Raw genomic sequence first — 24,867 nt, 5'->3', positions numbered from 1 at the left:
GCTATTGTGTGTAATACAAATGGGAGGCTTATACAGAATTGCAATCAGTCAGATAATATGGAGATGCCTAGAGAAATAATAGCAATATGAGAGTAACATATGCTCTGAACTACTCTTCTTTGTGTAAACAGGTTCACAGATTGGGAGATGTTTATGAGCAGTCAGATAATATCGAGATGCCTAGAGTAATGATATCAATATGAGAGAAACGTATGCTCTGAACTACTCTCTCTATACAGGTTCACAGATTGTGAGAATGTTTATGAACAGTCAGATAATATCGAGATGCCTAGAGTAATGATAGCAAACTTACAAAGCAGCTTCTGTAGGTCTAACAGTGCTAAATTCAAATCCAGATGTCCCATCCGAGGGAAGATGTGTGTAGCCTTTCTCAGCTAAACGACGCATCACTCTCTCTGCACCTCGGAGCGTCTCCCTGCAAGAGCAAGCATAGAGAGAATGCATCGGAGGTATTAAATCAAACCAATTCTATAAATAGATGGATAGCCAGAGTTCACATAAATGCAACCTACTGTGCTTGATGAAATAATCATTGGCATCAAGACTGTTTTTGCACTTTCCGTGCAAAATGCAGGCAACGAGTGGTTGATACCGTTCACCAATATTCGTCTATTGATCCTTGAGATTTGTTCTGTAAATATCCTTTCACGCATCAGGTTTGGGATACTTTCGATACCCTTTTATTTTTGTTTTTTGTGTCATGTCCAATCTGTAGCCTCAATTCCTTTCCAGCAGACTATCAGATATTCCTGGAATTTCAACTTTGCTATTCAGAATATAACAGAACAAATTCCTGTAAGTTTACAAGCTTTGGATCTCTACGAAAACCAGGATGACGCTAATGAGACAAGATCACGTCGAATGATTGATCTCGTTACTGCATTAATTAGCGATTTTAATTAGTTCTCCTCATCAGTCCAAACCACACTATTCATAAGCTGTTCTATACTTGCATTAAATTCTCATCAAAAGCCCTCCCTCAACTAGGCAGATATAAAGAATATATGGATATTTTCTTTACCTATTGAGTCTTTCTTCAAAGTATCTGTATCCAACGAAACAAAGGAAGGCCAGGACCACCACAGAGAGAACAATGATGAGGATCATCCAGCCAGGATTAATAGCTGGATCTGTTGTTGCTGCAGTCTCTACAGCAGTCAGACCCTGTGCTGCCAAGACATTGCGTTCTATGAATAAACATAAGAATAAAGTTGAAAATAACATCCATCCATCTCCCAACTGTCTGTTGTGTTCTATAAGTAAAGACCACCGGCCCCCACCACACTCTGTTGTGCTCTATGAGCAGAGCCCCAACCCCTCTTTTGTGTTCTATGATCAAAGACCCCCACCCCTCTGTTGTGTTCTATGAGCAAAGAAGCAGGAAATGAGATGGAAGTAACATCTTAGACAGACCGGACACAATCATCACTGTGTCACGGTGAGGCAATAACTCGGTTAAGGGTTAAAACCCTAATAAGGCAGTTACCTGTGGGTTGAAAACAATCGTTTATGTTTTACTGGTCAGTCTGCAAAACCTATTACTAATACTCTATTAAACTGTTAAATTAACTTAATGTTCCACCAGCATCAACATAAATATTTCAAACTTCAATGAAATCTCCAAAGCATCGGTAGTTAGGTTGCGTTTTTTTTGTCGCTCTCATCTCCATTCCAAAGTCCTAACTAATCTCACCCAAGTAGCTATAGCCTAGCCAATGTGGAAATGAAAATAAAAAGTGACATGACCTACCATTGACTTCACAGAAAGTACCAGTGTAACCTATTTGACACTGGCATGCAAAGCTATTTGTGCCATCCGTGCAGATTCCACCATTCTGGCAGGGACCGCTATCACATTCGTTGAAATCTGTGAGATGAGTAGAGTGAATACTACTGTAAGGATCACAAATATTATCAAGAATGATTCCCTTACAAATCAAGAGCAATTTGAGTAGAATCAACCCAACGGCCAAACAAATATCAAAATAATTATATGGGTAGATTTTCAGTTACGAAGACAAGTGGCATGGATAGGCTTAAGGGTAGCCTACAGTTTTATTATTATCAACACTGAAGATACTTAAATTTAGCTATAAGCCACTCATGTGTCAAAAGTATGAGGGGCTGCAGCCTTTGGCAGCCAGACTGCAAACAGTGTTGTACTGTTCAGCACATTAAGTAGTCCATTCTCAGATGTCTCTCGATGGCACATGTGACTCCACAGGCTAAACAACACAGACCTTGCCCTAAGCATCTAAATTATGCGTCAGCCATTGGAAGTTGTAACGCACATCTTGCCCTAAGCATCCTAAATTATGCGTCAGCCATTGAATGTTGTAACGCACATATTGCCCTAAGTATCCTAAATTGCATCAGCCATTGGATGTTGTAATGCACATATTGCCCTAAGTATCCTAAATGCATCAGCCATTGGATGTTGTAACGCACATATTGCCCTAAGTATCCTAAATTATGCGTCAGCCATTGGAAGTTGTAATGCACATCTTGCCCTAAGTACTTCTGGCGTTGTGTTGACGGCTGCCAACTTTAAGTCGCTCTCGCATTTTCTCGGTGTTTACTCAGCTGCTTGATTGTTTCATCGCTGATTTTAAGCACAGAGCTATTGTAGTTCATGAACTTTTATATTGTGCACTGTTTTCGAGATTTTAGCCAGTATTTCGGCTAAATGGACGTTTAATGTTTCTATGGTTTGTGTCTAAGATTGAGATGGCCGCCAGATCGGTGTTCTCTCGCTCCACACTACTGTCACTGCGGAACAATAACTTCAACTCAGATATAGGTATTCAAGCAGGGAAACGAATCGAATATTTTATAAGACCTCGTGGCTCTAAATCGGGATTAAAGCACAAAAGACATACCCTGTCTTTGAGTACTGCACCAAACCAGCCTATTCAAAGCATTCTCAGTGAAGTTCGACCTGTGAATCAATCGTCACGCACTGTCCGGCCTCGAGTGTTGACTCTTGTTGACTGCATTAAACCGATTGAAACTGTCATTGGGTATCACCCTCTTTGTTCGGATGTTAATTTGAATAGAAATCAGCTGAGCGTCATTCGTCAAATCCCACGTGAGGATGCTTTTGTGACCAAGTTAAAACTTCAATGTTCTCTGTGGAACGCGAGATCGATCCGAGAGAAAACCGGTGCCTTGATAGGCTCAATTTTAGAAAATGGAACGGATATTTTTCTGCTCACTGAAACATGGCTCAAAAACCAAAACGATCCGACGCTTGGAGACATCCGCTTGAGTTTGTCTGGTTACGACGTTACCCACTTCCCGAGAGCTCAACGGAGAGGAGGCGGTGTCGCCTTTATTACACGTAAAAATCTAACATTGAAACGGCATCCTTCGACAAAGTTCAAGTCGTTCGAACACGGCATTGTTGACATTCGCACCTCTTCTGAGCTCCTACGCACTGTGTTAGTGTACCGGCCGCCACCTTCAGTCGGTAATAAATCCTCGTCGATTTCGCATTTTCTCCCGGACTTCTCTACATTAATGGAGAGTATTCTCGACAGTCCTGGTCACCTTCTGATTACTGGTGATTTTAACTTTCACTGTGATGACCCAAACGACCCAGACCATCGGAAATTCGCTGATTTACTGTCACGATTGTGCTTACGCCAATTGGTCTCTGGAGCCACGCACAAAAGCGGTCATACATTAGACCTGATCATCACGCGCGAGTCGGATACCATCGTGTCTAATTGGATTGTGGGACCTAGGATGATGTCTGACCACCACTGCATTCATTTCGGCCTAAATGTTCGCCGTCCGCCCAACACCCGTGTGGATATTGAACGCCGCCGTCTCTCGGGAATTGACACTGAAGTTCTGGCGAAGAAACTGGAGGAAGCTTTCAACAAGTCCCAGCAAGGCGATGCCCCAGTCCCGCCTAATCCTGATCCCGACGCATTGGCATGTGCCTACTTTGATGCTGCATCCGAGGCTTTGGCTGAACTTGCCCCTATCCAGAAGAAGACAGTTATTGACAAACCGCGTGCTCGATGGTGGACGGACGCACTCACTGGTGAGCGGAAGAATGTCCGCCGGCTGGAACAACGATGGCGAAAGTCTCAAATGTCAATCGACTTGCAGATTTACCGAACCGCTTCGGACGTGTATCATCGGAACATTGACACGGCCAAGACTGCCTTCCATCGCGGTAGGATTGAGACAGCGTCTTCCAAACAGCTTTTCAACGTCGTTGATGATTTGATTGGCGGCAAAAAAGCTGTAACCGCTGTAATGCCATCTAATATTCCAATGAGCAAAGTAGCTAACGCATTTTCCGAATTCTTCGACAGTCGAGTGCGCGAGTTCAGAAGTCATCTACCTGTTCCTGTAGCACCACATAAACCTGGCCATCCACCTCATCACCTAACAGAATTCACTCCAGTTACTGACGAGTTTGTGGAGAAACTAATCCGATCTTCAACATCAAAATCTTGCAGACTCGACCCCTTACCCACCACACTTGTGAAAAACTGCAAGGAGGTCACAGTGTCGATATTGACTAGGATCATCAACTCTTCTCTCATGAGTGGAATCTTCCCAAGAAGTCTCAAACTCGCAGTTATACGCCCTCTGCTAAAGAAGGCAAATATGGATGAGAACGTGCTGAAGAACTATCGTCCAGTTGCAAACATTCCATACATAGCAAAACTCATAGAACAGGCTGTGAAGAAGCAAATCGACGTGCACCTCGCTCTACATGGACTTTTGCCGAAATTTCAGTCAGCATATAGGGTGAACCACAGTACCGAGACCGCACTAATACGTGTCCATAACGACATAATGCTGGCCCTAGATAAGAAACTGGACGTGTTATTGCTACTTTTGGACTTGAGTGCCGCTTTCGAAACCATTGATCACAATATCCTACTACATCGTCTTGAGTTCACCTTTGGTTTCACTGGTGCCGTCTTGGACTGGTTCAGTTCGTACCTAAAAGACAGGAAGCAGTACGTTGCAGTTGCGTCCAACAAATCAGACGAAACCACACCCATTTGTGGCGTCCCGCAAGGAACAACGCTGGGACCAATTCTCTTCATCCTCTACACGGCGCCACTCGAGGAGATCATCATTCGTCACGGATTGGAACCCATGTTATTTGCAGACGACACCCAGCTATACATCGCTTTCAAACGCAAGAGCGACGCTCAATCTAGAATCGAAGCATGTATCGATGAGATAAGAGTCTGGATGAGAGAGAATCTACTGGTACTAAACGACAGCAAGACTGAGGTTATTCATTTCACTTCTAAATTTAAAGCCGCTAATAAACTAGAATCGCTTCGTGTAGGATCTTCCGAAGTTTCATCGGTACCACTAGTTCGCAACTTAGGAGTATATTTCGATCAATCTGGCCTCATGGACGAGAACATCAATCAAATATGCAAATCGGCTTCATTCGGATTATGGAAGATTGGTCGAATTCGTCGCCTTTTAAACCGTACCCTCACAGAACGCTTAGTTCATGCTTTTATTACATCCCGTCTTGACTATTGTAATGCTCTCCTGAACGGTCTTTCTAAAACTGCACTTCATCCTCTACAGACTATCCAAAACGCAGCCGCTCGCATGATCACTCGTTCACGACGTCACGAACATATCACTCCTATCCTCTACGATCTACATTGGCTACCTATACACCAACGCATAACATTCAACATTTTAATTACTGCATTTAAATGCATACACGGAATGGCACCGTCTTACCTGTCTGAGTTGATCACACCTCGAGTACCCAAACGCGCCCTTCGCGCTAAGCCGTTCACTCTCGTTCCGCGCAACACCAATAACAAGAAGCACTATGGCCCTACAGCATTCTCGGTCGCCGCACCTGATCTTTGGAACGAGCTGCCTCCCGGAATTCGGATGATCACGAACTTCACCTCCTTCAAGTCACACCTTAAAACGCATCTCTTTCAAGAGCACTACAAATGATGGTTTCTAGGATTTTTTAGATTTTTTGTTGTTCTGTCGTGTTGGTTTTTAGGTTCTAACTTCAATTGGAATTTTCACTTTTTAGCATTCAAATTGTAGATTTTGTAGTCATTCTGTTATATCGCTTTACGCTTCACCAGTGCTTTTAATAGTTTTTCGATCTCATATTCCTGTTTATATCTGTTTTATATTGTTCTGTCGTGTTGGTCTTTTAGGTTCTAATTTCAATTGGAATTTTCACTTTTTAGCATTCAAATTGTAGTTTTTGTAGTCAATCTGTTTTATCGCTTTTCGCTGCACCAGTACTTTTAATAGTTTTCGATCTCATAGTCCTGTATATTTCTGTAGTTGGTATTTTGTATTTACTGTATTTACTGTTTTTTCCTTTTATTGTTTTATGGCATTGTATTTTCTTGATTGTTTGTAAAGCGCACAGATGCATCGCGCGTAGTGCGCTATAGAAGATTTTATTTACATTACATTTATTTACATTACATCGTAAATTATGCGTCAGCCATTGGATGTTGTAACGCACAATTTGCCCTAAGTATCCTAAAATATGCGTCAGCCATTGAGAGTTGTAACGCATAATTTGCCCTAAGTATCCTTAACTATGCGTCAGCCATTGGATGTTGATACTCACTGATAGAACATGTAGATCCAACAAATCCAGATGGACAGGTACATGCAATGATACCATTCACGACGGAACACACCCCTCCATTGAGACAGTCGTTCCCTGCTACACTGCAGCCTTCAAATACTGTATAAAAGAGGAGAGAATGATATATGAGCGCATAAAAACATCAACAAATTACAGTCTACGATGTAGAAATACAGCCTTCAATACTTTGGTATATTTAAAGCTGAACGCGTAGACTATTAAAACACCTGTATAAAATGAGTGGGCTGACAGGTGGGTTTCATTGAAAGGTTAACAAAATTGTCATGATAAGAATCTGACAATTCAAATGTCCCTCCCATCCTATTCTTTCCCCCTTACCACTTTTGACGCATTGTGTTTCACCACTTTCCCTACCTATCTGACATTTTCTTGGTGTGAAAATTATTATATAAAGCCCAGGTTTTGCACTTGTAAAGATTTAATGCAGAGTCTAGCAATCGACTGGACCACTGCGAGAGGAATAGCAAAGATATCCTGTCACGTCACAGAGAGCAATCCTCCAATATCTGGCAGTTTAAAGGGTGTGAAGACTCGCCCAAAAAGAACGTCTTATGTCGGTAATCTGACCTAGTTTCAAATGAGGTGTAACAGAAGTGTTAGACACCACCACCGATCCCAGAAAATACACACACAGCTTGCAACCATCGGTAATTAGACACTAGTGTACAGTCAATAAATACAGCTACGGTCAATACCCACAACAAAGTATAAATAGCAGCGTGAATATCTCAGGTCTAGATAAAAGATAACAAGGTATCACGTTTCATTACTGTCTGCATTTTGTAGCGACCCAAACAAAACGTCACTTGCAAGCAACAGAAAGTTAACTTTTTCAGATGGTCGCACACGGTTTGGGGCGAGTCTTCAACTGATGCCTTTAGGCTTCAAAGAACGCAGGTAATCACCAAGATTTCAGGTAATTGTTTGATGGTCTGAATTGAAAGCCAGCCAAAAACCAACCCTTGAAACAAACGGCTTATATTGCTCCTAAATTCCCTCTTTTATTTTGTCCATCGTATGTATTCATTTTATTTCTGTATATTGTACCTCTATAGACTTTTGTGGACATGTGATAAATCAATCTGAATTAATTTGAGTTTGAATTTGACTTTGCATCAACCAAAGTGACACAACAACTATGTTATATATTAACATTATATTGTATGAAACACATGCTAACCTGTATTGAAACTACTCCTGTTTGCATCAAAACAGGACACTTAGCCTTTGTCATGGCAGTAACTTAATATCTGGACATAACAATACCAATGAAACAGAAAGAATAGGATTGTTAATATCACTACCTAATCCATTATTTTGTGTAAGATAAGTATAAACAATATTACTTCAATAACAATTGCCTGATTACTTGTATAGTTCATAATATACTTTCTAAATTTGCAAAACAAGCATCTTTCTAATTGACAAGAATGAATGGCAAGTTGAATGAACCTCCAAATTTTGTGGCATGATTGTAGCTGGTTGTCTTTCACGAATAATAAAGTTATATTACAAAAATTTCACCTTTTTACAAGACAAATATTAATAATAGCCATTCCATAACTAGGTCTCCTTCTTTCTCACCCAAAAGAAATGAAATTAGTTCATTATGACTAGCTAAACCAGTGAATAACAATAGCAACTTCAGACCAAATTCCTATATGCAGATAAGGCTAGTAGGTTTATTCTGCTATAAAGATATTGCAGGTTGAGGTTCCTTAACATAAAGTCTGCTGTCCAATGCTAGCTTTTAAGCATTCTGAGTATCAAGTTTGAAATGTGGGGATCTGGTGGGTCGTGGCCCCGTCCCTATGTAGCTTTGTGGGTCTAAAAGGTTCCTGCAATAACCGTTAACTGTGATCACAGGTCATACACAGGTCATGTTAAAACATATATGTTGTGAGAGAAAGCAAAAAGGTTTCAGTCTAGTAGCAGTAAGACAAAGAACCCAGACTTTCAAACTAAATATCCCTAAAACAGAGCAGGAATTTTCTTGGCTTTATTGGAGTGGGGGGAGGGGGTGGAGTTGATCTTTACAATGTCACATTAAAGAAGATAGTTCTAGTGTGTGTGAGTGTGTGTCATCTAAGAGCTGCTAAAGTCTTTTCCAATATGCTATGAAAGTCACTCACCAGTCTCGCATTGTTGACCTCTGAAATCTGGCGAGCAGATACAGACGTAAGCAACTCCATTGGACATGCAAACACCAGAATTCATACAAGGATTACTGCTACAGAGTTGAGAGGCTGTACGATACAATCAAGAAAATAAAAATAAAATAAAAATTGTCAATATTATCTTTTCACAGGAGTGCTGCAAATACCTGTTTTAAATTATCTATATTTTAAACATTGGCAAGAACTGGGAAGGCATTGCGTGCACCCGCATGTTACCTCTCTTATTTCCAGTAGGCATTTCTGATTTGGAAGCTAATGGAAACTTCAAGGGTTTTGCTACTTACAACTACCCCCAATATGACCCAAATAATTGATAATGAAGTAGGTGGCAGTCATTAATCTCTCTTCCTTTGACTAGTTTTGCTGGTTATATACTACGAATATCAATCAACTAAGATGCTTTTACTATTAATTACAGGAAGGCTAAACATAAAAACCTACCAAACAAATTCCTAGTAGATTTATCCAGTAGAAAAGCAATAAGCTTACAATAAATGTATCAGTTGAACAATTGGGGTTGCTTTTTTTACGTTAGGATGGCTTCACCGAACAATATTTTACTGACATTACAGTATACATTCACAGCCATTCTAAAACTAATTGATCACACAATTGTAATGCTGTCCCGTTTCGATCACCTGCGATCACGATGAAGCCAAAGAACTGCAAGTTGATTACAATCCAGACTTGTTCCTGTCCGGAGATGCTGGCCAGAAGTGAGAGACCGTCTTCGATGTCATTCCCGCTACCGACTCTGATGAAGGCTGATTCGGCAGAATAGTGACATTCACGGAACATGAGAGAGCTAAAGCAGATCAAAAAACAAATGAAGAAAATAGAATATTAGGCCACTATAGCAATCTTTCCAGGCTGAACTCTGTGAGGCATATATCACCTGCATGTCTCTTTTCTATGCAGCTTTATTCCATAATGCTTGTTTACCCTCTGCATAACAATTCAATTCAGTTATACATCTTTTCTTCTACATTTTGTTGTATTCGTGTTCATAGGCGTAGGAGGCAGGGGGGCTGGGGGGGGGAGGGGCTGCAGCCCTTCAACCAAATATTTTTGAGAAAATTCTGGCAATATGCTAAGAACTTTTTGGGCACCTACTGAAAGAAAAATAAATTGCAATGCGTTTTTCAATGGTTAAACTTATATTATTATTAACATTATTCTTGTAACGACTTCCCAAAAAGTGATAACCAATATGTAAGGGTAATAACACGGCAAATGATGGTATGTAATTGGCATGCAATGTAATAACCAATGCATGCCTATATGATATGCACATTAAGATGTGGAACGCGCGCGGAGCAGGCAAACAAATTTGGATATATTTTTCAGATAAGTCGTTACAGCCCCCCCCCCCCCCCAAATCAAATTGGACGCCTATGTTCGTGTTCACATGTTTCTGAATACAGGAACCCTGCTCTTTTAATATATGGCAAATCAGACAGTTATCAATATAAATAATCAATATATATAATCACACAATATATATAATCACAATATATATAATCACTCAATCATGTATTTGAACATTTTCACCATGCTGGCTAAACCACCCCCCTGCCTTCCCCACCCCAACTGCCCTATGCAGAAATTGATTGATCAGTATTTACCAGTGAGACACTGACTGCCTCCAAAACCAAGAGGACAATCACAGGTGAAGACATTGTGGATCAAGTCCAGGGTACAGAATCCTCCATTGGAACAGGTATAAGGGCATTCACCTTGAAGAAAAAAATAAGAAAAAATATATGAAAATGTGAATATCACAAACAAAATAGATTATAAGCAAAGAATTGCGATTATACAGATAGACTTCAATTGCCAGTTGTTGAATGTTCCACTATGACTGCCAAATAAGGAGGTATCCATACTGTTTTTTAAAGCAGTTGGTTGAGTGTTGTCGATGCAATAATATTAACTCACTTAAACCTTCCCTAAGCCCCCTCTCCTCCCCCTACCCCAACCACTCCAACAGCTTCACTTGTTTTCAAACAAATAATGCAATTTTCCGTACTATTTAATTTTGCTCATATTTTCATATGCTTAAGTACAAAATCCATACATATATATATATATATATATATATATATATATATATATATATGTAAATGAAATGGAGGTAAACAACAAAGGCAAATGAATATATATAATTGGAAACGTAATGAGAAGGAAAATCCAGAACAGTAAAAAAAAACTTCCAGCCTCCACCAGGATTCGAACCAGGGCCTCCCGCTTTGTACCTGGACACCATAACCAACTAGGCTATGGATGCTGATTGTATGTCCAGAGGTTTGAAACCGGTAAGGAAGGTCGTAATTTCATTGTAGGCGTTTGACACCTGTATCGAACTATGTATATATGTATGTATGTATATATGTATGTATGTATATATATTTATATATATATGTATGTATGTATGTATGTACGTATATATATATATATATATATATATATATATATATATATATATACGTATTTTAATTTATATAGGTATGTTTATTTATATATGTATATTATATATGTACATTTATATTAAATATGTACATGTATATTAAATATTTATATATATATATATATATACATATATATATATATATATATATATTTATATATATATATATTAATGTATATATATGTATGTATATATATATATATAAATATATATATATATATATATATATATATATATATATATATATATATATATATATATATAATTAATACATTTTATGCTCAAGGAAGTAAATTTTGATGGCAGGAGAATTTTTTAACTTCCAGCTCAATTACACAACACACTCACGGTACATTACATTAGAAACAAATATAGCCAATATACAAACCCACTTTTCATTAACCTGTGTGGCTCAAATTAACTTCAAAACATCAGAGAGTGTTTCGTTTCCTTGTTGTCTGACACTTGTGCTAAATAACACTTACGGTCCTCTGGGCTGAAGCAAGTATTATATGCTACGTTGGGCAGCTTTTTGTTATGTCTTTGATAGTTTTTAGTCAAAAACAAACCTGTCCAAAGTTAAAGTAGTTGTGCAAACATAGACGTAGGAGGTGGGGGCTGGGGGGGCTGCAGCCCCCCAACCAAAATTTTTGGTGAAAATTCGGGCAATATGGTGATAATTTTTCGGGCACCTACTGAAAGAAGAATAATTTGCAATGTGTTTTTCAATTTTTTTTTGGAGAAAATTCGGGCAATATGGTGATAATTTTTCGGGCACCTACTGAAAGAAGAATAATTTGCAATGGTTTTTCAATGGTTAAACTGATATTATTATTATTATCGTTATTATCGTAACGACTCCCCCAATAATTATAACCAATATGAAAGGGTGATAACACGGAAATTATAACCAAAATTTTCGCGCGCTTAGCGCGCATTCAACATCTTAGTGTGCATATCATATAAGCATTCATCGGGTAAAGGCATGTGATGTGATAACCGATGAATGCCTATATGATATGCACATTGAAATGTTGGCATTATTTTTCGGGCAAGTCGTTACAGCCCCCCCCCCCCAAATCAAATTAGGCTCCTACGCCTATGGTTGTGCTTTCCATTGCATTCTTTGTCTACTTGTGGGGTGGAGGGGGAAGAGGAGGGGGGGAAGAGACAACTCCACAAATTTATCAGTAAAACATAAGCAAAACAGAAAGTACAAAAAGAGACAGAAAGTAAGCAAAGAATACAAAAATAACACAAAAAATGAAACAGAAAGTTAAAAAAATATAAAGTACAAAAATATACAAAAATCTGAAAAACAAAACACATTTTAGTACTGCAAGTACTGTGGGACTCATCCTGGGGGGCGGGGGGGGTGAGGTTGTCAGAGAGACTGCCATAACTTACACAATGTAAAGTTACAGAAAAACTTTCAATTTTAAATGAGGTGATTGATTACCTTTTGATTGGCATATCACCACACAAACACCGAAATCTTACCTATTTCACAGTTATCTCCAAAGAATGGGGCATTACAGAGAGAGCTGTAAGTTGTGGCGCTGTTCTCCAGGCAGGTACCTCCATTTCTGCAAGGATTCGTCGAGCACGGAGAAACTGTTTCAACGGAAAAGGAACGTACCGAACAATAAAAGGCTGGAAAATGGGGATTGGCGGAATTTTACAGTCTTTGTCATTCATATGCAGATTTGCCCGGAGAAGTACATTTTAGAGAAATTTTTGGCCGCATGAATTAGCTTCTGATGTTGGGCATGGAACCACAAAATTTGCAAGATCAATCTAAGATGGAATCATTTTGTGAAAGAGTTGATTTTTTTTTCTGCAAGAAAATTAATTTCTTGTAGTTTAAAAAATCTTGTGTACCTTTCATGAGTACCTTATGAGCAATTTGAAATTTCACAACATGATGACTGACTTATATTACTAAAGCTTAGTTCTCAAATTTTACATCCTGAGTGAAAACAACATTTTTTTTTCTCCTTTTGTACTACACAAAAGATTTGAAAAGCAGGGTTGGCCGGTTTTTACCGGGCGGTTTTTACCGCCCCGGTAAAAACAAGTTTTTTACCGGTTTTTACCGGGAGGTTTTTCCCACCTATAAGTGGGATAAACTGGGAAAAACCGGGAAAAACCTCAAATTATATAGAATTCCTAAAAACTCATGTGGAACTTGTGGAGGAGCATAGAATCTACAAGAAAATGGCATCTTATGGTAGGGGGTTGGGTTACATCCAAAGAACAGCTATGATCTATAACTTGTGAGTTTACCGATTAGACTATTATAAATAATTCAAATAAATAATATATTGGATGCTCAAATCAACCAACTTTATTTTCCTATCGAGATGCATAATTCCATTATCTAGAGAATGGACTCGTATCAAACTGTTGGTGCCTCCTAGGGCTATGGTTCGTCATATTATACATGCCACATTAGTCCGCTCAGATCCAAATGATGATTCACATCCAAGGACGATCACTTCATGTCTGCGATAAATTGTACTCTGTTCACACTTCGCACTAGGCACTGTACTATGCTTATTTGCTTATAGGCACTGTACTAAGTGACTGTTGTGACATCAACTAATTTGAGAATAAGTAACAATTGGAACAGTTACTTGTGTTGTTGATACTCCTACCTCTTCAGTTAGCCTATACACAGGAAGTGCCCAGTATCACCTCACCTGTCCACCTCAAAGTGTTTAATCACTCATGCATGAAGTTGTATAGTAATTGGACCATGTTTGCATCAAGGTAAACAGTTTGGTTGTGTGAATGGCTCCATAGGGCCATTGTGCGTTTAATACTTTAATTGGGCCCATGTGCCTTACAAAGTTTCAAAGCAGTTTCTATTGAGCCCCCTGGATTGAAGTTCACCTCAATAGACTGTTGCCTACTGTATTAATGGAATGAACTGTCTGAGCACAAAATATTATATTATTATATGGTTCCTTGTCCCTTTGAGGCTTTGGATGCCATGGTTCGCCACTTCGTTCTATCCTCCGCTGTTCATGCCACATAATAGGCCTGAAGAATTTAGGAGGGGTGAATGTCCCAGTGTAGACCTATAATGGTTTGGGCAATAGGCAATGCATACTGCTAAAGAGATCGTGACAGAATAACTATACATGTACAATACGAAAAATACTCTTTTTTCCACAAAAAGTAGAATAAGAATGTGATAAAATAGCTCAAAATGAAGCTAAGAAACTCCCATATTCAATAAAATATGCCTGTCATGAAACAATATCGTGCCTACTGATGACCCTGCATTTTACGGACAATTAATACTAGTTTTCGAGAGGGAGGCGGTTTTTACCGGTATTTACCAGTTTTTCCCGGTTTTTACCTGGTTTTTACCGCTTAGTGGGAAAAACAGGTTTTCCCCGGGAAAATGCCAACCCTGTTGAAAAGGGGACTTATGACAAAGCTAGGAGTCTTATGTCTTAGTCAACCTTTTCTTAAAACAATAGAACCTTTTTCAGGCCGCATGTGATTTACCTGCAATGGTTTTGAAAAACCATCTGACGCTATCAGGTCCAATAAACCTCTTTTCCTCAACTTAATTCCCCTCCCCCCACGCCCCTCCCCCAGCATACATTTCTTGAGTTTTACGGTGCTTTCATGACTATTTTAAGCTGAAATGCTAGAACTTTACAGTAGGCTTACCTCTTGTCTGGCAGTTAAGACCAGCGTATCCAGGAGCACACTGACATACATACATGAGTCCATTGTAGGAGCAAGTACCACCATTGAAACAAGGATGAGAACTACATGGATTCACTGAAGAAAAAACAACAAAACATGTTGGTTATACTCCTACAATAACAAAGCATGTTAGTTCTACTCCTTCAATAACAAAACATGTTAGTTATACTCCTTTTATAACAAAACATGTTAGTTATACTCCTTTTATAACAAAACATGTTAGTTATACTCCTTTTATAACAAAACATTTTAGTTATACTCCTACAATAACAAAACATGTCAGTTATACTCCTACAATAACAAAACATGTCAGTTATACTCCTACAATAACAAAACATGTCAGTTATACTCCTACAATAACAAAACATGTAAGTTATACTCCTTTAATAACAAAGTATGTTATTTATACTCAGTAACAAAGCATGTCAGTTATACTCCCACAATAACAAAACATGTTATTTATACTCCTACAATAACAAAACATGTTAGTTATACTCCTTTAATAACAAAGCATGTTAGTTACATGCCTCCAACAACAAAACATGTTAGTTTATACTCCTTTAATAACAAAACATGTTAGTTATACTCCTACAATAACCAAACATGTCATTTATACTCCTTCAATTACAAAACATGTTAGTTATACTCCTACAAATAACAAAACATGTTAGTTATGCTCCTACAATAATAAAACATGTCAGTTATACTCCTCCAACAACAAAACATGTTAGTTATACTCCTACAATTACAAAACATGTTAGTTATACTCCTTTAATAACAAAATAATTTAAGTTTTACTCTTACAATAACAAAACATGTCAGTTATAACCATTTCAACGACAAAACATGCTATAGTTATACTGCTCAAAAACGGACCACTTAATCAACACATGTCAAGCTGTTCTCAGTGTTAACGAAGACTATAACTTTCTTCTTGTACTGTATGTAAGATCTAATTCCAAGTTACACAAACGTAGTTACATTCCTTTCCCATTATTTCAAACAAAGGCTGTCAGGTGACCATCAATATTGTTGAAAAGAGAAGTAACAAAGATACACAAATTTTAACAATTTCGCAAAGGCTCCAGGTCACCATTTTTTTCTGAAATATTTTTTATCATATCAGTTTTTAAAACTTTTGATGCAACTATAAGTTTTCTAATCAAGCAATAAAAAATAAAAAAAATGAATTAATGCACAGTAAAGTTAAAAAAAAATGCCAGTCCTTGGAAGTGGGAACAATCTTAGCAGTCTGATTTAACAATAAAATTGAACAAAATTTATTTCCCCTTCTCTCTGTAAATTTTTCCATAAAATCGATGAAAAAAGAAAAGAGAAAAAGAATAAGAAAAGAATAAGAATTGATGACATACTTGTTTCTCCACAGTTGAGGCCGGTAAATCCTGTTGTACATAGGCAAGTGTAGGTTGCTTCGTTAGAGACACAAGTTCCACCATTGTTACAGATGACAGTCACACAGGGATCCACTAAAAACAAAACATGATCAAAGAAATCATTTATAGTAGACAAAAAGAATCATTACTGATAATTACTTTGATGATGAAAATTTCTTTGGTGCATTACAAAAACGAAAGATGTTACGCAAGTACTACGCTTCAGTTACTGGGATAGGCACCAATGGATCTTGTAGGTTACTGTGAAATTTCTGCACACAACACGTGGCTACAACACTTAAAGGATGTAGGTAGACACTGGTGTGAAGTTTTTTGCACACAAACAGTGGCAGGAAAACTCAAACTTGTCAATTAGTGGTTAATAATAGGCTAAATGTAACAGAATTAACTCAATTCTTGATGAGACTATCAGTTGTAAGATCAACAAAGGACACTAACTCTAATTTTCTGGCCTTAACTTAATATGAAATGTGTATTAAAAAAAATTGATTCTGGGTTGTGCTTTCTCTCCCTTTGTACATATAACAAAGGGAACGATAACATGTGGTCAATTTGTTATCATATTAAGCGACCCTCTGTCTTTTCAAGTGGCCTCCTTTTGAATATGCATTTGTTGCAAACCAGTATATTTCAAAACACTCTATCAATTCTTGTGAACATGTGAGAACATAAAACTTATAGATTTAAGTTGGAATTGGGATTGAATACACAAACCCAGTTTCCCTTATGTTTGCAAACTAGGTATATGGATTCATAACAATAGACAAGATATTTTAGGAACATCTCATCTGGCCACAACAGGCAACTGCGATCACCACGGTGATCATAAAAACTTCTGCAGCTTGCTCAGAACACAGCAGCCATTACTTCAAGTTGTTACTTACGTTGGACATCACATGTTTGTCCATCGAAGCCGAGCCTGCACTGACAAACGAAGTTACCGTCCCCAGTTGGAAGACAGGTACCCCCGTTAGTACATGGATTCTGTGTGGTGCAGGGTTCATTGACTGGGAAAGAGAAATAGGGAAAACACAAGTCTTTTAGTTTCAAATCATAAAGCTGAATTTGAGTTACAAAAAAAAAGGGTTATCAAGAAGACCTCAAGTAAAATTCAGTGAATTTATATAAATCAAATAATATTAAGAAAATAAAATATGAGGTTGTGAGAACTTTGTCCCAATGTGGTGAAAACTTTGGGATGTCATGCTCCTGGATGTGCTACAACAAATTGTCATGTAATTAATAGATACTTATACTTCCGATAATTTAGACAAACCGTTAACTGAAATATATTATTTCAATCAATTCAACACATTTTGCAGTCTAACTCGCTGAATGTCCATCTACGTTCTTGGGACACCACGATATGTCTTTATTACGTCTAAGACAGAGAGTATTCACAAATTTAAAAACGTGGTAGCTTTAAACGAGAAGCTTGAAGACAACTCTGTGACCATCTCCCTCCTCCTCCTCCTCCTCCTCCTCCTGCCCCTCCCCCTCCTCCTCCTCCTCCTCCTGCCCCTCCCCTCCTCCTCCTAAGCACTACCCATCGGTGTCGTCATCAAGTACCTCTTTCGACCATCGCATCTTTCCCAATCAACTAGACAGATCCTCACTATTTATGTTTAATACTGCATACTTTCAAATTAGAGTCAAAGATAAACTGAATCAAAAATTGAACCCAAACTCTCACTTGAAATTTCACAACGAGTACCGCTGAAGTTTGGTGCACACAGACAGAGGAATATGAGATCTGAGTAATAGCAGCTTCCTTGATTCAGGCAGGGGTTTGATGTACACGGGGTAGCTGATGGATCAGAAAACAATAAAAAACAAGAGCATCAATGACGCAGTATCTCGATACTGGAAGTTTTAATTTTGATTCCTAATTTCAAATCTTTGCTCTGTCTCTACAATTATCAATATCAATCATGGTACAACAAATATATAACTTGCATTTTTGCTACTTTGCCACGAATAGTCTCTGCGGGTTACACTTTATCCTGCTAGTCTTGCCTTTAGCGCTCATTGCCTGTTAGTAGAACGAGCGACGTTGCAAGGTTTAGTAATGTCATAGAATATTTAAGAACTTGTTTTTTATGTAGTATCCTTCATCTTGGGTCAGTCTCTGTTGGACTTTTTGGTCATATAGTTTGACGTCAATGACAACGGCCAAATTAGAAGAGGCGAACAACTCGACCATAGTCTTGATGCCTGCCTTGAGAGCTAGGCCTATTGACCTACTGTATGTTACTGTAGACTGAAGTGGTGACTACCATCAAAACTGTGTCCACTTATAGATATCAAAACAACACATGTTTTTCCATCTCAATTTTTCTGACATGAAGATTTCATGGATTTATGACTTGGAACAAATAATGAAAAAGAAGATTACAAGTTTTTATATGCAAGTGATGGGTGGCCTCCTCCTCCCCTAATAGCCACCTCAGTTCCTCTCCATTTTGTTATTTTATTTTAATTCTTTGTAGGCCTACATTTGATGTCAAACATTACAGGTTCAAAAGAAAGCTAAAAATACTTCTGATAACCTTATACATCTTATATCCTTATAAATAAAACATAACCTTATACAATTTTTATAGTCTTATAAAAGTTGTGATGCTACGTACCCATCAAACAAACTTACCCTGGTCCTTCCTAGGAAAGCTGTCTGAACACCAGTACAATGCTAATGTGGCTATCACTGAAAGCCTAATAGGCCTAGGCCTATATATATATATATATTTTTTATATGCACTAGGCCTAAAGTAAGTAGCCTTCAGAAATACAAGAATGTGTATACGTAATTATACAAAATACATGAAGGGCAATCAAAGAAACTTATCATGGCCCTTGCTCTGAAAAGCTACCTGAACACCAGTACTATCCTTAAATGGATGTTACAAAAACGAAGGCCTAATATAAATTAAATGCACTACGTAGAATTCAGCAGTACAGAATGTGTATAATTAGCATGCAATACACTACACCTTGCGTACCTAACTACAGTACAGAAAATTGGTCGCGAGGGTAGCCATTTTCGTATATCTAACATGTAGCTGTCATGAGTCATAGCCAATCTGCTACAAAACAGACTTGGGGCGGGGCTTAATCATCAGAAACGGACCTTTTTACTAAAAGTAGGGGCGGCAGCTCAGTGTTGTTTTAAGAAAGAAAAATCATTTAAACATCAAATAAAGCAAATAAAAGCCATAAAATGTCATATACAGATAGTAAAATTCTTATTAATACCTACCTGTAAACAACAAATGAAAGTTTAAAATGTTAATAAAATATATAATACATAAGACCCTATCTTAGACGATACCACTGTTGAAAGACAATTCTATTTTCTTTAATAAAACATAAGTTTTAGAGTGTGCAAAAAAAGGTCTGCAAAAGTGTGTTTTCAGCCCGATTTGGACATAAATCGGTGAAAAAGTCACAGAATGAGATACAATTCTGGAATAAAAAATAGTAACTTTTGTTGGTCTATATGATATATTCTTGCTCTGGAAATTCCAGAGAAAAAGAACTTTGTTTGAAGAGGCTGAAAAGAGAAGAGAGAGTCCCACTTACTGTTACAATATCTCTATACATGTAATGTATTGAGATAAAAAACGAAGAAGAAATGTCAGTTTAAAGATGAACAACAGAGACACACAGACAAGCGGACAGACGGAAAGATAGAAAAACGTATCCCTAAACATTCTGGTAAAGTTTAAGTATTCGACATCTGTATCTGTAACTGTTTGAGATATTGATTGTGTTAAAGTAATCACAGTTTGGTACTACCATATTTAAAGTGAACTTGAAGCAAACAGGTGTGATGTCATAGTGGCCTGGACTAATAACAATCAAAACCTATTTTTATTTGGCTTTATTTTCTCTCTCAACTTCTTACCGGTTAATGTAATGGAACTTTTCAAGATTTAAATTTTAAAGATGTGCATTTTGAAGTAAACCGTTTATCCACGGATAGAATTTGATACTAAATACTAACATCATACACATGATGGAGCTTGGTGAATTAGAAAGTAGAAAAAAAAAACATTAGTCTGCTTCTGACTATCAGCATTCTTACAAATCAGAACCAGATAGACTCAGTCATTGCTAACATTAATGATTAAATATTGAATTAAAAATGGATGGTTAATTTTTACAACTCCTCGAACTTTAATTTCACCACAAATGTTGGGGACCCAAAACAATTTTTTTCAGGGATAATGCTGAAAAAAATTCTATTTCCTTTTCAAGGATGATCCCATTTTAGGAGGAACCAGCAGAGGAAGCAGAACAGAAACAGTGAAATGTTTCGCTCGCGAGCTCTCTGTGGAAGGTGACATCACTTACATGATTCCAAACAGGTATCGCCAGTAAAGTCTGCGGTACACATGCATCTCACCCCGTTGCCTTCAGCGACACACGTGCCTCCATTTACACAAGGATTGACGGTGCAGAGTTCGGGCGTGACACCTTTATGAAGCGAAAGATGAGAAGGGAAACTAAATGTCAAAGAGACTCAAAGATAATCACTGTTGAGGTTAACAGGGCATTCAAATTCACTGTATTGTTTCTTTCTTCTTTGTTGGAGGACAATGTCAGATCTGGCAAAATTGAAGATTCCTTCTGAAAGAAAACTTGCTTCATTAATTCTAACACCCTACATGATGATGGAGGGTTGATGTAAATAATAACAATGTCCTCTATGGATGTAGGGCGGGGTGGCGGGGGGCGGGAGATGCTATTCGTTTCAATAAAATATGACACAACTATAAAGAAGACATTGTTCATCGTTTTTGTTTAACGCTTTTTGACTTTTATATAAGGACAAGAATACATATCAAGCATGCTGCTACTGTTGTTAGTAATGAAATGAAATAGGTTAGGATGCAAACAGGGTGTCTTTTAATTGTCGTAATAAACTAATTCTTATGGTATTTCACCCATACTAACTTAAAGATAGATCACGTCAGTATTTACCGTTGACGAGGCTAAACTATGGTGGGTTGACGAAATGAAGTTTTGGAATATTAATCTACATGCGAACTTCTCCTGGGACAAACATATTAAACTGAATCTATTCTAAGATTTTCAAAGACTATTGCTGTATTAAAAATTAAGGTTCCTTCATACACTTTTATAATGTTGTAAAATTTATTTGCAAATTTCTTAATTGCAACATAGTTTGGGGACACACCTAATCCTACCATTTTTATTTTTATCATATCTATGTAATTCAGAAGAAAGGTGGGATAGACTTATCTCAATTCTGCTATCATGCTCACACTGGGCAGTTCTTCTGCAACTTAAAAAACACAAACTATAAATGTATTCCACGTCTTTGATGAGTATAAGTATCGAGTCAACACTTTCGTGGATGAATACGTCTTTTGACGTGATTAATTGCGATCTTCAAGATTATTTCAAACTAGGAATTTGGGCGATAATTCCTCAAGCCAAGTTTCAATTGCTTGATTGTTCCACTTTGTGCACAAAACTATGCAAGGGTCTCGAAAATCATATCAAAATTCTGTATTAAAGGGAGAAATGATTTTCTGCCAAAGATTAAAAGAACAATTGTTGCTTGGCAATAGATGAACTACATTTTTGTTCCTTTTTGTCTTTTGTCAAGCTTTCTATCGTTTATTTTGTTTTACTCTTCTCTGTCTCTCGTTTTTATTCTTCTCTTCATTCTTTTCTATTACCTCTTGTTCTGTAATATTATTTTTTCTTTATCTGCTGATTAGCTGCTCGTTAAAAGCTGCATCTGGCTTATTCATCTCTCCTACACTGTCTGTATTGATAACTTGTTCCATCCTTGTTACTTTTTTAGTACACAAGTGGAAAATAAACTGACCGGAACAAAAGCTCACCAGATATTTGACAGTTAGTCCCAGCAAATCCCGGAAAACACGAACAAAAGAACTCGGTGTTAGTCACGGCGATACAATCGCCGTTTCCACCGCAAGGATCGGGTGAACATGGATTGCCTGCAAAATGAAAACAGAAAAAAAAAGTATAAAAAAATAGTTGAAAGAAATTATATGCAACATTGTAATAAAATTCACTACATCTCAATCTTCTAGGTAGCCTGTTAAAAATTTATTATGAAATTTCATATATTGACAATTTAATTCTTTCATGGTTGTTATCAAAGACCAGAACATGATTTTCTTCAGCTTTTACTAAATATTGTAGAGTCTTTGAGATAAAATGAAAGATGTATTTGTGTTCCCTCATTAATATTAAGACCTTTTTATAATTCCCCAAAGAAAGAAAACAAAAATGCCACATAAATGTAGAACCTTCTTTTTTAGTACCTTGGTTCGATTGACGTCGGTATTAAAATTAAAACATAACCGGACACCAACAAGTCAGAATCAATTTTAGCCAGCTAGGCAAAGTAATATTCATGTTTTTCTTTTTGTGCCAATAAAGAAGTTTTATCAAGGGACAAGATGACCTTAAAACAATATTTCACAGTACTTTGTTTTAATTTATAACTACCAAGATATTTACACAACAAAATCGCACCAAGGAATTTCCTAAAATGCAGTAAGTAAGCAGATGGTTAAGTCTTACTTTGAATATTACATAAGTTGGATGTAAACCCTTGCTGACAGGTACATGTGAAGCTATTGTCTATAGCAGTACAGACACCGTTGTTTTCACATGGGTTTGGCATACTTGGATTACCTGTGAAATAGAGGGGAAAAAAAGGTTCGTAAGAAACTTTTGCTCCGGCTTTGTGATAATATTGTCATCTTTCCTTTTAGTTTTAATATTGTTTTTTTTTCTTTTTGATGATTAACAATACTCTCCCTTTAAACACATGATGCTCAATTCCGTTTTTTAGTTTATCGAAAGTCTCAAAGTTATTGCAGACAAAATGTTGCCAGTTTTTCTCAAGATTATCCTCTTCAAGACTAGCATTACCTGAAATTAGTTTTTAGACAAGCAAACAAGATGGAAATAAATCCATTAATTAATTAATTGAAATTAACTTTGAAATAAACTGGCAACTAAGTGAATTACTATGATGAAACAGTTTATAACACATTCAGGGTCTATCTTTATCTTTTGCCTTGTCGAAACAAGTTCGTCTTAAGGAGGTACACTAGTTCTAACTTCTCAACTTTGTCATACCTAAATCAGAACTATGATAGCAATATTTATGCATAAATCGACTGAAAATGATTATTTTAACCGATTTTAACTAGGAAACATTTGTGAACCTTGTTTCCTTCGTTTTTTTTGTTAAACTATGAAGAAGGAATTTTTAAGCAATAACTAAAAAAAACTAACTTCGTTCCTGGCAGTTGAAGCCAAAATATCCAATCAAACAGGTGGTACAGAAGTAGGCAAATCCACCGGTCGGGGTACAGCTGCCACCATTAAGACAAGGGTTAGGAAGACATGGATTCTGAGCTGTAAAAGAGAAAACAAAACAAAGAAAGAGAACAACAAGAGTCAATTGTTAGAAAAATAGACAAATCTTCTACTCATAAAAAATGATTTTTAATTAAAAATATCCAAAATCCACACAATAAGTAGCAATGTCTTGATTTATTTTTTTTTCATTTGGTATATTGAACCATGCCTGCTTCTATCAAGCAGAATTTTCTGCTTCTATTGTTTATTTCAATAAACTGTGGGTATTAAGTTACAAACAGATATATGCTACATACAAACAGATACACATACTCAGAACTCTCAGCTGTATACTAAAAATTCTCCGTTTGTAACAAGATTATAATGTTTCAGGTGTTTGGAAAGAAAAAAAAAATCCTATAAATTTGCAACAATCTACCAATCATAGAGAAATTTTGTCATAAAGTAATAAAACCGCATCATGAAAATGGAAATTCTTTGTAAACTTGATTTTTGGTATAATCTAAAACTTCAAATCAGTGAAACATTAATGAGCAATTAATATACAACTGTTTGGAACTTCTCCTTAGTTTAAAAACTGATTCTAAAACTGAAGATACGTAGGTTGGATTTCCACCAACGACCTCAATTCCAAAGATTACACATCATCATGAGGTATAACAGAAGTGTTGGACACCCCCATCGATCCCAGAAAATACACACGCACAGCTTGCTAAGATCGGTAGTTAGACACTAGTGTACAGTCAGTACATACAGCTGCGATCAATACCCACAGCACAGTGTACAAACAACGATGGACATCTCAGGTCCAGCTAAAGATAACAAGGTATCACGTTTCATTACTGTCTGCATTGTGTAGCGACACGAACAAAACGTTACTTGCAAGCAACAGAAAGTTAACTTTTTCAGATATGCCGCACACGGTTTTTGGCGAGTCTTCAATGCCTTTAAGTACTGATCTTGCAATGTTTACACAGATTGGAAACTGTTTATCTATGCAATGAGAGGTAA

At 37.2% G+C, this 24,867-nt stretch overlaps 1 protein-coding gene and 1 long non-coding RNA gene across 3 annotated transcripts in view; one reads left to right on the top strand and one right to left on the bottom strand.

Annotated features, from left to right (window-relative positions):
• The window catches only part of LOC139978880 (uncharacterized), a 217,031-nt gene that overhangs the window by 50,841 nt on the left and 141,323 nt on the right, over positions 1-24,867 (top strand). The window lies entirely within an intron of this gene.
• LOC139978871 (protein lin-12-like) lies at positions 9,513-23,154 on the bottom strand. Its single transcript, XM_071989407.1, has 10 exons — positions 23,047-23,154; positions 22,338-22,454; positions 20,815-20,937; positions 18,155-18,268; positions 17,346-17,468; positions 16,420-16,533; positions 15,008-15,121; positions 12,821-12,934; positions 10,479-10,589; positions 9,513-9,658 (listed from the first exon to the last, which is right to left on the bottom strand). Exons 1-10 carry the CDS (start codon positions 23,147-23,149, stop codon positions 9,528-9,530), a joined length of 1,164 nt encoding a protein of 387 aa, XP_071845508.1. The 5' UTR covers positions 23,150-23,154; the 3' UTR covers positions 9,513-9,527.

Source organism: Apostichopus japonicus, chromosome 13 (assembly GCF_037975245.1).
Source record: "Apostichopus japonicus isolate 1M-3 chromosome 13, ASM3797524v1, whole genome shotgun sequence".
Taxonomy (NCBI): Eukaryota; Metazoa; Echinodermata; class Holothuroidea; order Aspidochirotida; family Stichopodidae; genus Apostichopus; species Apostichopus japonicus.
The sequence above is the reverse complement of the archived record's forward strand: the minus strand, read 5'-3'. Positions and strand labels throughout refer to the sequence as shown.